This window comes from Trichoderma citrinoviride, assembly GCF_003025115.1.
Source record: "Trichoderma citrinoviride strain TUCIM 6016 unplaced genomic scaffold BBK36scaffold_1, whole genome shotgun sequence".
Classification (NCBI taxonomy): domain Eukaryota; kingdom Fungi; phylum Ascomycota; class Sordariomycetes; order Hypocreales; family Hypocreaceae; genus Trichoderma; species Trichoderma citrinoviride.
The window spans coordinates 660,076-673,639 of record NW_020194709.1 but is presented as its reverse complement, the minus strand read 5'-3'; the positions used below and the strand labels follow the sequence as shown (position 1 = coordinate 673,639).

The window sequence follows — 13,564 nt, the reverse complement described above, 5'->3', positions numbered from 1 at the left end:
TCATCGAGCGGGCCGAATAACACACAGTGTGGGAATATCAATGTGATAGGTCAACTTGAAGCAAAAGGCGGAAGAATCAAGACGATAGGTCGCATAGACATGATTGAGGGAACACAGTCTGTTCTGTTCATCGCCTCTCGGTTAGACTGCAGTATTTTTATGCGAGTGACCGCTTGAGGCGCACGAAGGACTGTTAGTGGGTAAGGTAAGACGGTGGCTAGGTGGAAATTGACGTCTTCAGCTCGCACGTCATTGTAGCCTCACTCACGAAATGCAGGGCAAAGAGGACCCCTTAAAGTACCGAGGAGATTTCCTTCAGCCCCAGGAAGTGGCATCATTGCTATTGCAGTATATTCACGGTGGTATTATAGAAGGGGATGTTCCAAGTGATGAATAATGTTCCATTGAATGGGACAGAAGACGCCGGCGATGCTATCATTGCTAGGGCAAACTGCCGGCTGCTGTGATCTCAAGGGTATTCATGTTTCCCTTATTTTCCTTTAAAACTTGCGAGAAAAACTGTCATCGCTTGGCACCTTGCCATCCGCTGTAATCCCAAAAACCCCAAATCCCGTGTATTGAGCGGCCTTATTGATCGTGGCCATGCTCTCGCTAATATCCAAATACCCAAATCCCAATGTCGTATATCATGCCACGACCCATTTCTGTTCTATTCCGTAAAAGTAGAGGAAAAAAATCTATGATCGTAATTGCCGGGCGCCGAAAGGCGAAGCAGGCTTCACGAGTTGTCTATCAGTAAACCAGCTTCCACGTCATGGCTACTCCTATTCCACAGCGGACAGCTTCAGCGGTGGGATAGGTTCTGTTGTCGCTGTGGACCGTGGAACTATGACGGGAGTCCTGGGCCTCGGCCGGTACTTTGGGGTCCTAGGAGTCCTGGATTGGGTGGTGGGAGCCCTGCTGCTGCTTGGGATAGGATCGACGGGCCGGCCGCTCTTTTTCTGAGCCTGCCGCTTTTCCCAGACAGTGGGATAATACTTGCCCATCGAGGCAGAGCGAAAGGGTTCGCTGTCTTCATCGTCATCGCTTGGCCACCAGTAAGAATCATTATCCCTCGTGGAGTTGGACAGGTGATACTGGGATTGAGACCGGGGCTTGGGCATATCGATGTCGGCATCAGCGCCGGTGTCCACTTCCTCGACCGAGGGATCCATGCCGTAGGACTTCACGTCACGATAAAAGGGGTGCGTGTGGCGCACGCGAGTTTGGGGGTCTTCGTGAAGGGGGAAGTAACCACTGTAGCCAGAGTGTCAGTACTAAGCGACAGAACTACTTTATAAGTGTTCTCGGTCGTACCCTTGCCTTTCGCCCCTAGCGGACAGAGCCTCTGGAAGCGTGGTGGCAGATGCAGCGCTGTTTTGTCTCGATCGGGGAATGGCAATGGGACGGCTGCCCGTCGATGCGGAAGAGCTAGATCCGGCACCTGTATCTAGGTCGGCTCCTGTTAAGTAAGCGTTAGAAGATGGAGGCAAGAGATGGAGAATACACGATGCTGAGTCGTAGAAGGATGACTTTAGAGCCAGGAAGGAAGAGGCTGTGAATGACAGGGAGAAGGTGGGAGACGGGAAATGGGGAAATGGGGGGTTTTAAAAAGCAGAAGAAGAGGATGATGAATAATGATCGACACTTGATCGACTGGCGGAGAACTGTCCACATGAGAACATGGATGAATCGGAGAAGAGAACAGAAGAGAAGAGATGATCAGCCTTGGAGAAGGAAATGGCGGCAAGCAGAATCCACATCCCGCGGGTCGCGTGCCTGGACACTATTTTGCTGGAGCCCTCATGCAAGATGATGGACTCCGCGCTCCGGATACCCCGCGATGGCTCTCGTCGCCTGTGGGGTTTCGATAACCGGGCCTAGGCGACTGGCGACTTGGCGACCTACCATGGGATGGGGGATAATTGTGGACTGGGAGCTGGCGTCATCTTCAAAAGTGCTGGTCGCTGTGCGGCTTCGACAGGCCGAGACATGACTAGGGAAGAGGCAAGAAAATCTCCGACCCGTCCGTCGTACTGTACGGCAACACAGGAGGGGAAAGGAAGACGGCCTGACGACGAGCGAAGGGGGAAACCAGATCAGGACTTAACGCAGAAAGATTGGGACGAAAATTGAGATGAAGATTGACGCATGAGACAAAAGGATCGGCGACTGCAGAGAGAAAGGGTAAAGGAGCCAAAAGTGAGAGAGTCGGATGATATGGAATGTCTTTGAATCATGGATCGAAATGGACTCCAGAGTTGGCAACTTACTAATGGATCGTCGCCGCTGAGGCCGCTCGCTTTCATCGGAGCCGGAGGCCCTGCTTCCGCCGATGGTCGACGATTTGGAGGACCTGGCTGAGACTCCAAGATCGTCAGACGGGTCATCATTGAACCAGTCGTCGTCGATGCGTCGAGGCGGGAAATTGTGCTTGGGCTCCGGTTCATCGAGATACCAGCGGGTACCGAAGACGACAGACTCGGACATTTCAGAAAGGTTGGACAAGATGGACACTGAACGACCCAAGGTGCGAGACGGCGACTTGTCCCTGGATCTGCGAGAGCGGGAAGATCGTTCCATGATGCCGTCTCTCTCGTCGGAACTCCAGTTGTCGAGGCTGCCCATTCAGATTTGAGATAGACCGCAGATGGGATGAGATGCCGGCAAGACGTGGGAGGAAAAGCCGGCTAGATGTGCGACGAATGGTCCTGGCAATCAGCTGTTCTGCTTCGAGGAGGCGATGCAGCTGAACAGGGACGAAGAATTGGATTGAACGCGGACGAGGAAGAGAAGAAGAAGAAGGAGGAGGAGGAGGAGGGAAAAGAAGAAGAGGGGGATGAATGTATTCAATTGAAAGGAAAGGGTATCTGAGGAGCACTAGAAGGGTAGATATCTTGCTGGAAGAGAGTCTGAGGCTCGAAAAGAGAGCCAAAAGCGCTTTAGTACGTTGGCGCCAGACGTGTGGTGACAAGTGGCGAGGATGAAGGCCCAGGCACAAGCGAAAGAAGCAAGAATGAGATGAGATCCAGGATAACGGGGGAGATTTGTGTGTCTTTGTATACGCGGGAGACGAGAAGGTTCTTGGCTAAGATTGATGTGAAAAAAAAGGTTCCCCGGTTTGTTTGTTGCACACCAGCAGGAAAAAAAGGTTCTGGGACTGGGGGATAAATAGAGGGAATCGAAAAGCCACAGGGAAGGGGGAAGAATTAAGGCACGGTAAGGAAACTCGACCAGGTGAGCCCACCGGTTGTAGTACTTAGACGCGGCACAGAGGAAATACCTGTGTAGAAGTCGAGTTCAAACAGCATTGAGCAGCAGCACGACGGACAGCCACACAACTCACGCCATGAGGTAGGTACTCGGACACACACACAAGGCAGCCAGGTACAAGCACGAAGAACGCCTCTTTTCCCCCGCGGCTTTCGTACATTAGAGGTGCTGGGCAGCGCTTATTGCTTCTGCTGGTTTTCCAACGGCAGCCCCCCCTTTGGCACTGTACGGTACACAACAGACCTCGTACTTGGTACACGTCGTTGATTAGAAGCCTTCTTAAGCGACCACGAGAGAGAGAGAGGGAAAAAACGAGAGAGAAACACCTGGACAGGGGTGTTGCTGTTGTGAAACGCACAAATGGCTCCCTCAAGGTGCCATTCGATGCGTGAGATGGACCACTAACAGGGCGTCTCTCGCCAGGTTTGCGTGGAGCCATTGGACTTTGGTGCAGCTCCAGACGTGGGCCATCCATGAGCCTATCGCACCGGCGCCGATCCAGGTAGGGAGCGTATTAGAGAGACAGAGAGGAAGAGGGTTTTGGCTTTTGCGTTTGCTTGCTTTGCGCTTGGGCTTGGCGGGGAGGCTTTTGGGCTTCTCGCTGGGCCTTTGACTTTGGCGTCCTGCCATGGTGTGGCAGATTACAGAGTTCACCCAGCAGTAGCGTGTTGTATGTACATGTCGGTGGCTACAGAGCTAAAAAGGGTGGCTCCAAGGCCTTTCCAAGGAGCTGGCTTGGGAGCTGAACGGTGCAAAGCTTTAAGTGGTGATGTTCAAGGAGCGCAGTACTACTGGGATGATTTGGATACTCGTCTGTGGCGTCCTTGGGGAAGTCGTACCTGCTACCATCAGCTGCTGGTCTTGGGGATTTGGCTTGACGAGAGTCCAGGGGCCTTGTTTGTTTGCTCTGCTTGCTGCTGTGCGGATGGCCGGAGGACTCATGCCGAACCGGGGCAGGCGGGTGCTGGGGGGGTTGCTGGGGATCGTCGAGCAAAGCCGGGCCCCGCAGCAGTCGACATCGCTCTCAACAGGTTTCCTCGCTGTATGAAAGTACCTGACGGAGAACGAGCTGTTTGTCTGTACGAGCAAGTATCTTAGGGACGGGTTAGCATCAAGGACTGAAACACAGTAGGTTCTTACTGGTTCTCTCGCTCTTGTCTGCTCCGTCACCTACTAAAGGTACGTTTGCACGGTAGCGTACAGTACAAGTTCACAGTCTTTTCGCCTCTGATGGTCGTGGCTTGGCCTCGTCGTCATTGGGCGCGGCCAGAGCCGATGCAACATGAGATTGCCCGTCAAGCCATCATCGCTTCCTGTTTTGCTGCCTCGTCTTTCTTTGTTCTGGCTCCTTCTCACGGCCCGTCAAACCGGAAAAAAAAAAAAAAAAACTTTAACTTGTCCTTGCTTCCAGTGTTTTTTTTCCCTGTTCATCAACAGCCATTGACGTGAGATGAATCGAGACTCGTACTTGCAACGATCGTTAGAGCGGCAGGGGCTAGAGGAAGCCGGAGACTTTGGGGACCCTTGAGCTGACGACATGGACCTAGCAGCAAAGCTTCCTACCAAGGGACAGTGTCGCTCATTCTACTGAGCAATCGGGGAACGCGGCCCCCGAACGCACTCAGAAGGGAGAAAAGTCAATCGGATTGTGTGTCCCCGTCAGAGAATGAGGCGTCAAGGGACGGCCTGTCTCCTGAGAAGGATTGGATCAGTGTCATACATTACATGTACATGCGCCATGCATGGTAAGGTGTTGCCCCTGTGCCTGTAGGCTTCGTACGTGCCATCCTGGTGCTTGCAAGCCGTGCCTGTCCCAGCAGCCTTATCGCACAGACAGCCGATGAGTGGGCGACTGGCTAAGGTACCTACAAATTCGAACGATGATGGGCTCAGCTGCAGTTCTTCCGGTTGAGTGAGTGAGTATCAGGATAACTTGCCTTGCCCTGCCCTGAGAGGTAAGGTAGGGACTGATTACCATTGTAGGTAGAACTCCTTGTGGAATCGTGTTGGCCGAGAAAATCCATGGCGCTGCAGAAATACATGTATATTGAAATATGGGGATACACATGGAAATGGGAGAGCGAGCGGTACCTACTGAAGCACTGCGCGGGAGCAAGGGGCAACCTGGCGAGTGGCTGTTTGCTTCGGAGCACAATCTCGCATCAAGTGTGGAGTTGGAGATGCGAGAAATGCTGAGATTGAGTACTGTACGGAGTACGGCAGCAAAGATGAGGCCACTTTTTTCGTCTTCTTCTTGGCTGTATCCTGGTCAAGAGACGCACATTACCATGCCTCACTTCGCTTCGAGCATCTCTGTTGCTCTTTCTAATGCTGTAGCACTCGTCAATGGTCGAGACATGTTGATAGTTCGGGTTGATGCTACTCTGCCATTACCAGCGTCGGTCCTTGTACGAAGCATCAGCTTACTCCCTCGTGCAGACCAGTGAGTACTGAGCATAGTCTATTCTACTTCGTACCGTATTTGAGGTAAGACTTGAAATTATACGGCCTTGCACGCCCGTCAAGCTGTCCGCGCGCCTCTGTTCCCCTTTTCCTCCTCACCACTGCAAACACGTCCCCGTCCGTCCACTGCTCTCCCATTAGGGCCCCTCATGACAAACCGCACCTCTTGGAGACCTCTCCGATGAAATTCGCACACATGGTTGGGCTCTGTCTCTCCGCGTCTTCCCACCAGATCCCCCCTCCTCTGCTCCACGCTCCCCACGCGTCGTATCGAGGGCCAGCTTGAGATTCATCTCGTGGTCGATTCCTAGTGGCGACACGACGGCATGCTCTGCTGCGACCTACCTGCAGGCTGTGGCATCGTCCCGCACCAAGGGACCTGTTGTAGTATGCAGAATTACGGCGTAGCAGGTCCCAAGGCCCACGTTCGGAGCACGGAGCACGGAGGGCCAAGGACATATTACAAACGCGGTCCAATGCAGGTCGTCTTGTCTGCCACTCTAGGCCCTTGCCGAAGCCGGGCCTGTGGGCAACTCAACTGGGAGAAAAGGCTGTCGTAAGAGCTTGGAGATGGTGATGCTGCCAAGACAGCCCCGTCTATGCGACTTCCCGGCTCTCGGCCGTTGCCTCCTTTACTGCCTCTGCATGTTGCCGTCTCTTCCCTCCATCCGCCGTCTCCCCTTGCCTTGTGTGTGTCTGTGATGTACAATATTGGCTCGGATCAAGGTGCACGCAAACGTGAATGTGTGTGAGTGCCATTGCAGGCAGAGAGATGGTGTGTTTCTGTCTGGAGCAGATGCGAGCGTCTCAGTCGTTGATCAGCCGGAGTGGATCGCGCATTTATCCATGGGGGACGCACCCAAGTCTGGGTAATTCAGTAGGTCAGAGATACGTAGGATGAGACATTGCAGCCATCGCAGCACCGAATTTTCGGTCAAAAAGAAGAGTTGGAGAAGGATTGACAGCAAGTGATAAGCTCATGTCTCAATTGCGCATCCATTTTGTCTCTCGATGCATCCCCTTTCCTTCCCTAGTCGCGCCCATCTTTGCCATTTTGCCTTTCCCGCTCCAGAGTTGTCGATGAAAGAATACGGATGGACGAAGCCGTGTTTGTCTCTCCTCATGGGTGGTGTGACAGAGACGAGATGCAACGCCTCACCTATCACAGCCCGCTGACAAGAGTACGTTTTGGTTACCGCTGTATCACGCCGCGCTGTTGTTGCTGGGTAGGTACTTCGGTGGTGCCCCCTTGTCTGGCAGTGGATTTGACGGGCTCTCGCGCGTCTTCTCTTCAGGGATTTTTGATGCTAGAGGCCGATTTTGCGCCCTCCTAGGCCCTTGTCTGTCCTACACCAAGCCCTACTTTTTTTTTTTCCCACACAGGAACGCCTGTAATCACTGTACATTCTCCTCGTCCTTCTCGCCTCGCCTCAAGGCCGAGGAAACGGGCAGTTGTTGGGTTCCGTGCCTCAGTGTTCTGACCCCAAAGGATGCGCGAGCGGAAACGCGAAGCTCTGGGACCCGAGCAAATACTCTGAAAAGGCGCCAGCAGCTGCACCGGTGACGCCAACCACGTCATGCCACATGGGAAGCGTGGTGACGGAGAGACGCCGACGAGACTCGGGATTTTTGAAACTGGTGGGCGGGTTCCCTCCTGTTTTGTGATTTCTGATTTCCCAACTGCTTCCAGTCGCGAGACAACGGTACGTTTTTGGGGAAGATGCTATTACAATCCCCCTGGGACATACACAAATAAGAGATGCCACGAAAATGTTGACAGTAAACGGGCTGCTCTGTGCTTCGTCGACACGCGTGTCCCGGAGGTTCCAGTCGGATATTGGGCACTTGAACTTGACGTCACACTCGGCCGCCGAATATTGCTTGGAGTCCTGGGGTTTGCCATGTCGTTCCCTTCCCTTCCTCTACCTCATACGGTACTGTTCGACCGTCCCAACAGTGGTGTGCCGTTGCCGATCGGCGGCTATCATCAAAGCCCAAAGGGAATAAGCCCCCGGTCCCCTCAGTATTTCTCTCTATTCCCTCTCACCATGGCTTCGTCTATTCCCATCCATCTGTTTCCTCGCTTCTTCTCCGCACCGATCAGCTCTGTCCTCATCCCTCCCCCCATCCCCTCTCGTCACTTCGTTGGGGTCTCGGCTTGCATAATGCAATGTTAATCTGAGGGATATCGTCGGGCACCACTTTGGGTGCAACGCCAATACCGGCCGTCGTGCTGCTCCAGCGGGATTAACGAACGAGAGACTATCTCCCCCCATTTGTCTGGGGAAGAGAAACGGACAATGGGTTCCGGCAGCCGTGTCCATGGGCCGGACACGACCGGACCAAAGAGGACTTGGTCTAGCATCATTGTCTTCTTGTCGAGCTGACTGTGTATGGCATGGTGTTTCCACGCACTCACAGTCGAATCGCGAATGGACACTCGCATACTTCATACAGACGTACAGGCCATGCGCCCCCCCAACCAATACATGTACCCACCAAGGAGCACACAGACATGGCGACACATGTTGGGCGTGACTACTACGTGATGACCATGATATTGAGGGTTTACCTGCAAGCCATCCATGGAGTCAAGAGCCAAAGCTAAGGATGAAGCCAAAGGCGAAGTCGGGCCCCATCGTCGGACGTGGCTCCTGTCCAACCAAGTTGCATCTCTTCTCACATGCCACGGAGAAAACGAATGAAATGGGGCAAACCGTTGTAAATCATCGTCATCCCCACGCCAGCTACCTATTCGAACGAACCAGAGGGGTATCATATCATTAGTACATGCCGTCCAACCCAGTCTTTGTCCCCATCTCCCCGTCTCCCCCCCTTTTACCCGCGCCAGCCTCTCAGCATCCATTAGATATCTCGCCCAGCCGCCAAATTGCCGCAGACGGACGCCGCTCATGCCGTATGTGGGATAGATGCGCATGTTGAGACCGTCCATCCATCTCATGCTCGCTTAGAAGCGCCTGGTGCTGCATATCGCCTGTCCTGCCTTTGCCCTTGCCTATAAGCCGATCACCGATCCCCCGTCTTCCCCTCCTCGCTTCATCTTCCCTCGCTCTCGCTTGAGATGGAGTAGAATGAACAGCTCAAAGTGCAAAGGTTCTCTAGACCTTTGCTCGACCAGTAAAGCGGGTGCGAGTATTGCGATGCTTCCACCAGTATGCAAAGGCGGCAAGGCTTGCAATCAGCCAGAGCAGTGCACTGGTCAGGTCTACCCATACGGCGTGCTTCATGCGCTCAACGTCTCCGTTGCCATGGGCGTTCTCGTCGATGTATAGCTGGTGCGAGTTGACAAGTCAGTATCCAAAAATCGACAGTAACAACACCAGTCACAGCACGGTTCGGGTAGCTTCTGCTTTGCATCCCAGCCTCCAACAGCCCCTCCCCTTTCGTTCCTTCTTCCCCCTGGCTGGCTGTGTCGTGCAACGCGAGCTTGATCGAAAGCAAACGTACCTTGCCGAAGACTCCAAAAAGAGCGATCCACAAGACGAACAGGATCGTATCCCAGCAGGCAACGAAGATGCCGCCGGCTTCGATGATGAAAGGGATGAAGTAGAGGGCGCACGTAGCCGCTGTCAAAGCACCTACCACGACGGCATAGACCTAGGCGAGAGCAGTGTTAGCTGACGCCATTCTCTTCGTCTTTCATTCTTTCAGAAGGAGAGACGCAAGTAGGCAGAGTGACTCTTGCAACCCTCTTGATGGAGTATGGAGTACATGTCGCACACAGTACATGTTGTTTTGCTCCATCACCCCATCACCATCAGACCACTCCTCGATGACTCCATCTCTGTGCGACGCGAAGAAACAAGTGTCGGCATCTTACCCATTTGGACTTTGTGTAATTGTCAAAGTGCTTCGCCCGCTGCAAGTCGGCGCCGTAGAGGCCGCAGACGGTGATGGCGAGGGCAAAGCAGGCGAAATGGAGTGCCGTGAAGGCATAGTAGCTGGTGGAGAGGCTGGACCTTGTCATCATTGTCGCTGTTCTTTTTTTTTTTTTCTATTGCGCGCCTATCTTTGGCCGCTCGGTCGCCCTGTTTGTCTGTACAAGCACAGAGACGAGATCCTTTCGGGTGGAAAGAATAGGGCGAGGTTCAGCTCTGTGTACAGCTTCGACACCGAGGTCCAGAGACGAGTGGGGAAAGCACAGCAATTGTGATAAAAGAAGCCGGAGGATTGAGTATTCTTCGTAGCCTCAAAAAAGCTCGATCAGACAGAAACCAGAGGCCGAAATGGATCTGCAGTCTCAACGTAGGGCACTTGATAATGGTGAGAGGGGAAAGAAGATGGAAAAGAGGGAGCTGGAGAGAGACAAAAATCCTCTCTCTCCCTTGGCCTACAGCATCGTGATCGACCTTCCTAGGCTCATGATGGTGCAGGTACAGCTGCTCTCCCTGTTTTTTTTACCAACGAAAAGCTACATCATGCCTCGCGCTTCAAGCCTCTGCATCGTCTGTATAGTTACATTGGCATCATATCCAGGGGCAGCGGATGACGTCAAGTAAACAGTAAACAAAGCTTGGAATGCCAACAATGAACCCAGGCTGGATTGGGCAGGCCATCGCACGTGATGCCTCCCGCTCGTTTATCCCTCTCTTTTTGCTGCTTCTTCCATTGTCTCCCTAAGCTCGATTCTGCTTCGTCTGGTCTGGAAGGCTGCCAGCCCTACAATAATACGTCAAAACGCCAAAACTAACGAGACTATTGCCGCGATCTGCCTTGTCCCATCGACTTCTCCGTTTTTTTCTCACCCCGTCAAGGCAGGACTTTGCAGGGGGCCAAAGGACAACTAGAAGAAAGGAGGGGCAGGGGAAAAATGAAAAAGAAAAAAGAAAACGAGGCTGGAACCATCGTAGCGTCGACTACGGAGGAGGAGCAGCCTCATTTCTTCTGATTTTATCATTATTTCCCCTTCTTTCCCAGACTTCCCTCTGAGGCTCTGACAATGACGGCGGCCACCTCCGCTCCGGCTCCACAGTTTGCCTCATCTCGAGCTGCTGCCTTTTGGCAGCCTGGCCTCGGTCTGGTTTTGGGGTCAATTCTGGGCGATGCACTGCTGTTTCCGCCTCGCTGCAAACCCGTGACGTGAGTTGGGAATTTTCTATACTTTGCTCTACTTGTTAGACGCAGAAAGGGTTTCGGCTGCTAAGCCCCTCTTGTTGGTTTCTGTGTTTCTCTCAACCGCCTTGAGGCTTTACCCAAACATGGAGCCATTTCTTTGCGGCTCAAAGACTGCAGGACCCGGACCGCTAATATGGGACTGCTTTCTACAGGGGTTCGTCTAGTCCTTCCAGTTGCGTCGCCTGGGTTTTTGGGATCAACGACACGGGACCCTGTGACAAAGGAATTCGAAACAGTCGCCACAGCCAACGATCCAGCTCTCCTGCCGATGCTCGCCCGGCTGCCTGCCGTACTTCGCTGTAGCAGAGCACCGCCGGAGATGGACTCCGGAGGATCAACGGAGGATTTGGGGACGGTTCTGGCCTTCTTTTGGAACGCGGCGGGCTCCCGCCGACTGACTCCCCGGGTGTGGAATGAAGACGCAGTCGGAGATGCCCTGGGAAGGGCAAAAGAAGAGACGAGGCCTCGCTCGCTTGGAGTCGTTCAGCGAATAGGCGGATATGCAAACAGGCAAAGAAACGAGAGTTCCCAGGCCAACACATGTGGTGCGCGCCGCAGCACCGTCCCGGTCTGCTGACATCCCATCAGGCTTAGCACCGAAGCTTTGTGGAAGCTCACAGGAATGCTTGCCTGAAGCCCTGAGGCCCCGGCGCCCTTTGGCTATGCCTTGCAGGCCCTCGTCACTGCTCGCCCTATCGATGGGTCACCTCGCAAGCGTTTCCGTCGCCGCGCTCGCCCTATCAGCGGGCCAACGACCTGGTCTGATGGTCTCCTGGTTTTCTGAATCAACGCCTGCCGTCATAACTCTCGACTAAACACAAAATGACCGCCATGGAAAATCGGGGCTTTGCTCACCTTTGTTGGCCATGGGCCTGGAGCTGTTACTGGCGGCAGCCTTCGGCAACCCATCAATGGCAGGCTGTTTCCCAGGCATCTTTCAACATAGGACGTCGAGTCCACTCCCTCGCCCTAGGACTGTGAGTCAAAGCCATGGTGTGTTTTGGGCTTTCGACCTGTAGCATGGCTCGCGCTGCGTCACCGGAGGAGGGCCCAGGAGCGGTTCCTCAGGTATATATTGGACATAAAACAGTCGAGTTTAGTGTAAGTTGAAACGAAGCATCTTTGCTACTCAACTCAACCCTTTTCATACGCTTACACAAAGAGACTCAAAGACTCAAGGACTCAAAGCCTCAAGCAAGGTCTCTTTTATCCGTCTTCTCCACACAAGTCCAAGCTTCTTCTTCGAAAACCACATTTTTATCACCATGGCTCGCGGTCAAGGGTAAGATTTACCCCCTATGGTTTCTACCTCTGAACACTCGGCCTGACTAGGTGTTTTCAGCGTCGACTCTTCCAACTACTACTCCGGCAGCCGCACCCAGGGCTCTGGACGAAGCTCCTATATCTCTTCATCCAGAGACTCCAACGGAACACAGAGACCAGCCTACTGGCGATGCGTACGTCAACTAAACCCCATCTCTCATCTTGCCCCTCACTCCGTTGTCCACCGTGACAGTGAACTAACATGGTTGCTTGCAGTGCAGGTGCTCTGGCGGCTGGTACAGTTACCAGATCAACGATTCTTGCCCCATGTGCCAGGCGTGGCGTTGCCCCAACTGCGAGTACTCCATGAGCTAGAGCTTGCCAACATCTTTCATTTTCGAATGCAGCGGCTTGCCGTCACGATACTGTCTTGGCAAACCCGTTGCTGTACTACGACTTGTATTCGCTTTTTGGACTGCCCATCTAGATCAACACCAGCGGAATTCACATTCCATCACCACTACAGAGCATGAGAGGAGTTTGGGTATTTCTAGCATAGTCGGCTAAGCATGCGTCGGATATTGGGAACCTTCTTTTTGCATACCTTTCGCATTGTCAGCATTTGGAACACCACTTAGACCATTAGACTGGCGGCTTCATTGTCTTGAGCAAAAGCACTACTCGCTCCTTTCCTTGTTTGTCTTCCTATAGAACATTGACTACAGACACTTATACAGATTGAGATTTTACACATGACCATGCTTCAATCTCTCCACATGCGACGAATAGTCATCCTTGAAAACCCATTGGACGCCCTACCAAGCAAAAAAGGCCGAGAACGGTTCGTTGCCTTGCATGAGTAACACAGTCGTGTGCGTAATGGCAGAGGCATGAGGCAAGGCAACCATTTTAGGCGGCTTTGACTCGTCGAAAATAAGAGACCATTCACGGTCTATCTTTCCGCCCAAAACTTTAGGCTACACATGACCCCATGCCGGTGACCCTATTTGGGCAATCTTACTCACAGGAAGATAGCTTACCTTGTGCCGCTCGACACCTTTCGCCGGTGACTTGAGGGGCGAATCAGAAGGTTCCACCTTGCGTTGTTCTTCTCTATGGTCTGAACATGGGTGAAACGGTTTGAATTGGCCCGGCGTGAGAAGGGGGGCGAAGGAGAACTATTCGAGAGCTGGCCAATGGATTGTGGTTCTGGCGGGTGTCATGGGGAGTGGTTGAAAGGGCTTGTCGACTTTGAGTGCATTCGGAAACGAAAAGGGTAATGGTGGTGAATCGATTGCAACCAACCAGATCGTATAATCAATCGGATCGTAGAATTGTGCCGTGCGAAATTGCGGGCTAGTGGCAGGCAGTCGACAGAGCCTCAATCGCTGTGGTAGCATGGCATGATCGGCAGTTCGGGACCCCTGTC

General features: G+C 53.2%; 3 protein-coding genes across 3 annotated transcripts; 1 reads left to right on the top strand and 2 right to left on the bottom strand.

Annotated features, from left to right (window-relative positions):
* Window positions 1–785: 785 nt before the first annotated feature.
* Window positions 786–2,628, bottom strand: BBK36DRAFT_1173836 (hypothetical protein; the record flags this gene model as incomplete). The annotated part of the gene is made up of 4 exons (XM_024895886.1): window positions 786–1,257; window positions 1,318–1,462; window positions 2,274–2,323; window positions 2,357–2,628. The coding sequence occupies 4 exons, from the start codon at window positions 2,626–2,628 to the stop codon at window positions 786–788; spliced, it is 939 nt and encodes a 312-aa protein (XP_024753631.1).
* A 6,227-nt stretch (window positions 2,629–8,855) lies between these two features.
* On the bottom strand, window positions 8,856–9,727 carry BBK36DRAFT_1136982 (hypothetical protein; the record flags this gene model as incomplete). The annotated part of the gene is made up of 3 exons (XM_024893126.1): window positions 8,856–9,029; window positions 9,205–9,354; window positions 9,578–9,727. 3 exons carry the CDS (start codon window positions 9,725–9,727, stop codon window positions 8,856–8,858), a joined length of 474 nt encoding a protein of 157 aa, XP_024753630.1.
* Window positions 9,728–12,137: 2,410 nt separating this feature from the next.
* Window positions 12,138–12,510, top strand: BBK36DRAFT_1155125 (hypothetical protein; the record flags this gene model as incomplete). Its single annotated transcript, XM_024893795.1, has 3 exons — window positions 12,138–12,154; window positions 12,215–12,329; window positions 12,412–12,510. The coding sequence occupies 3 exons, from the start codon at window positions 12,138–12,140 to the stop codon at window positions 12,508–12,510; spliced, it is 231 nt and encodes a 76-aa protein (XP_024753629.1).
* Window positions 12,511–13,564: the final 1,054 nt, after the last annotated feature.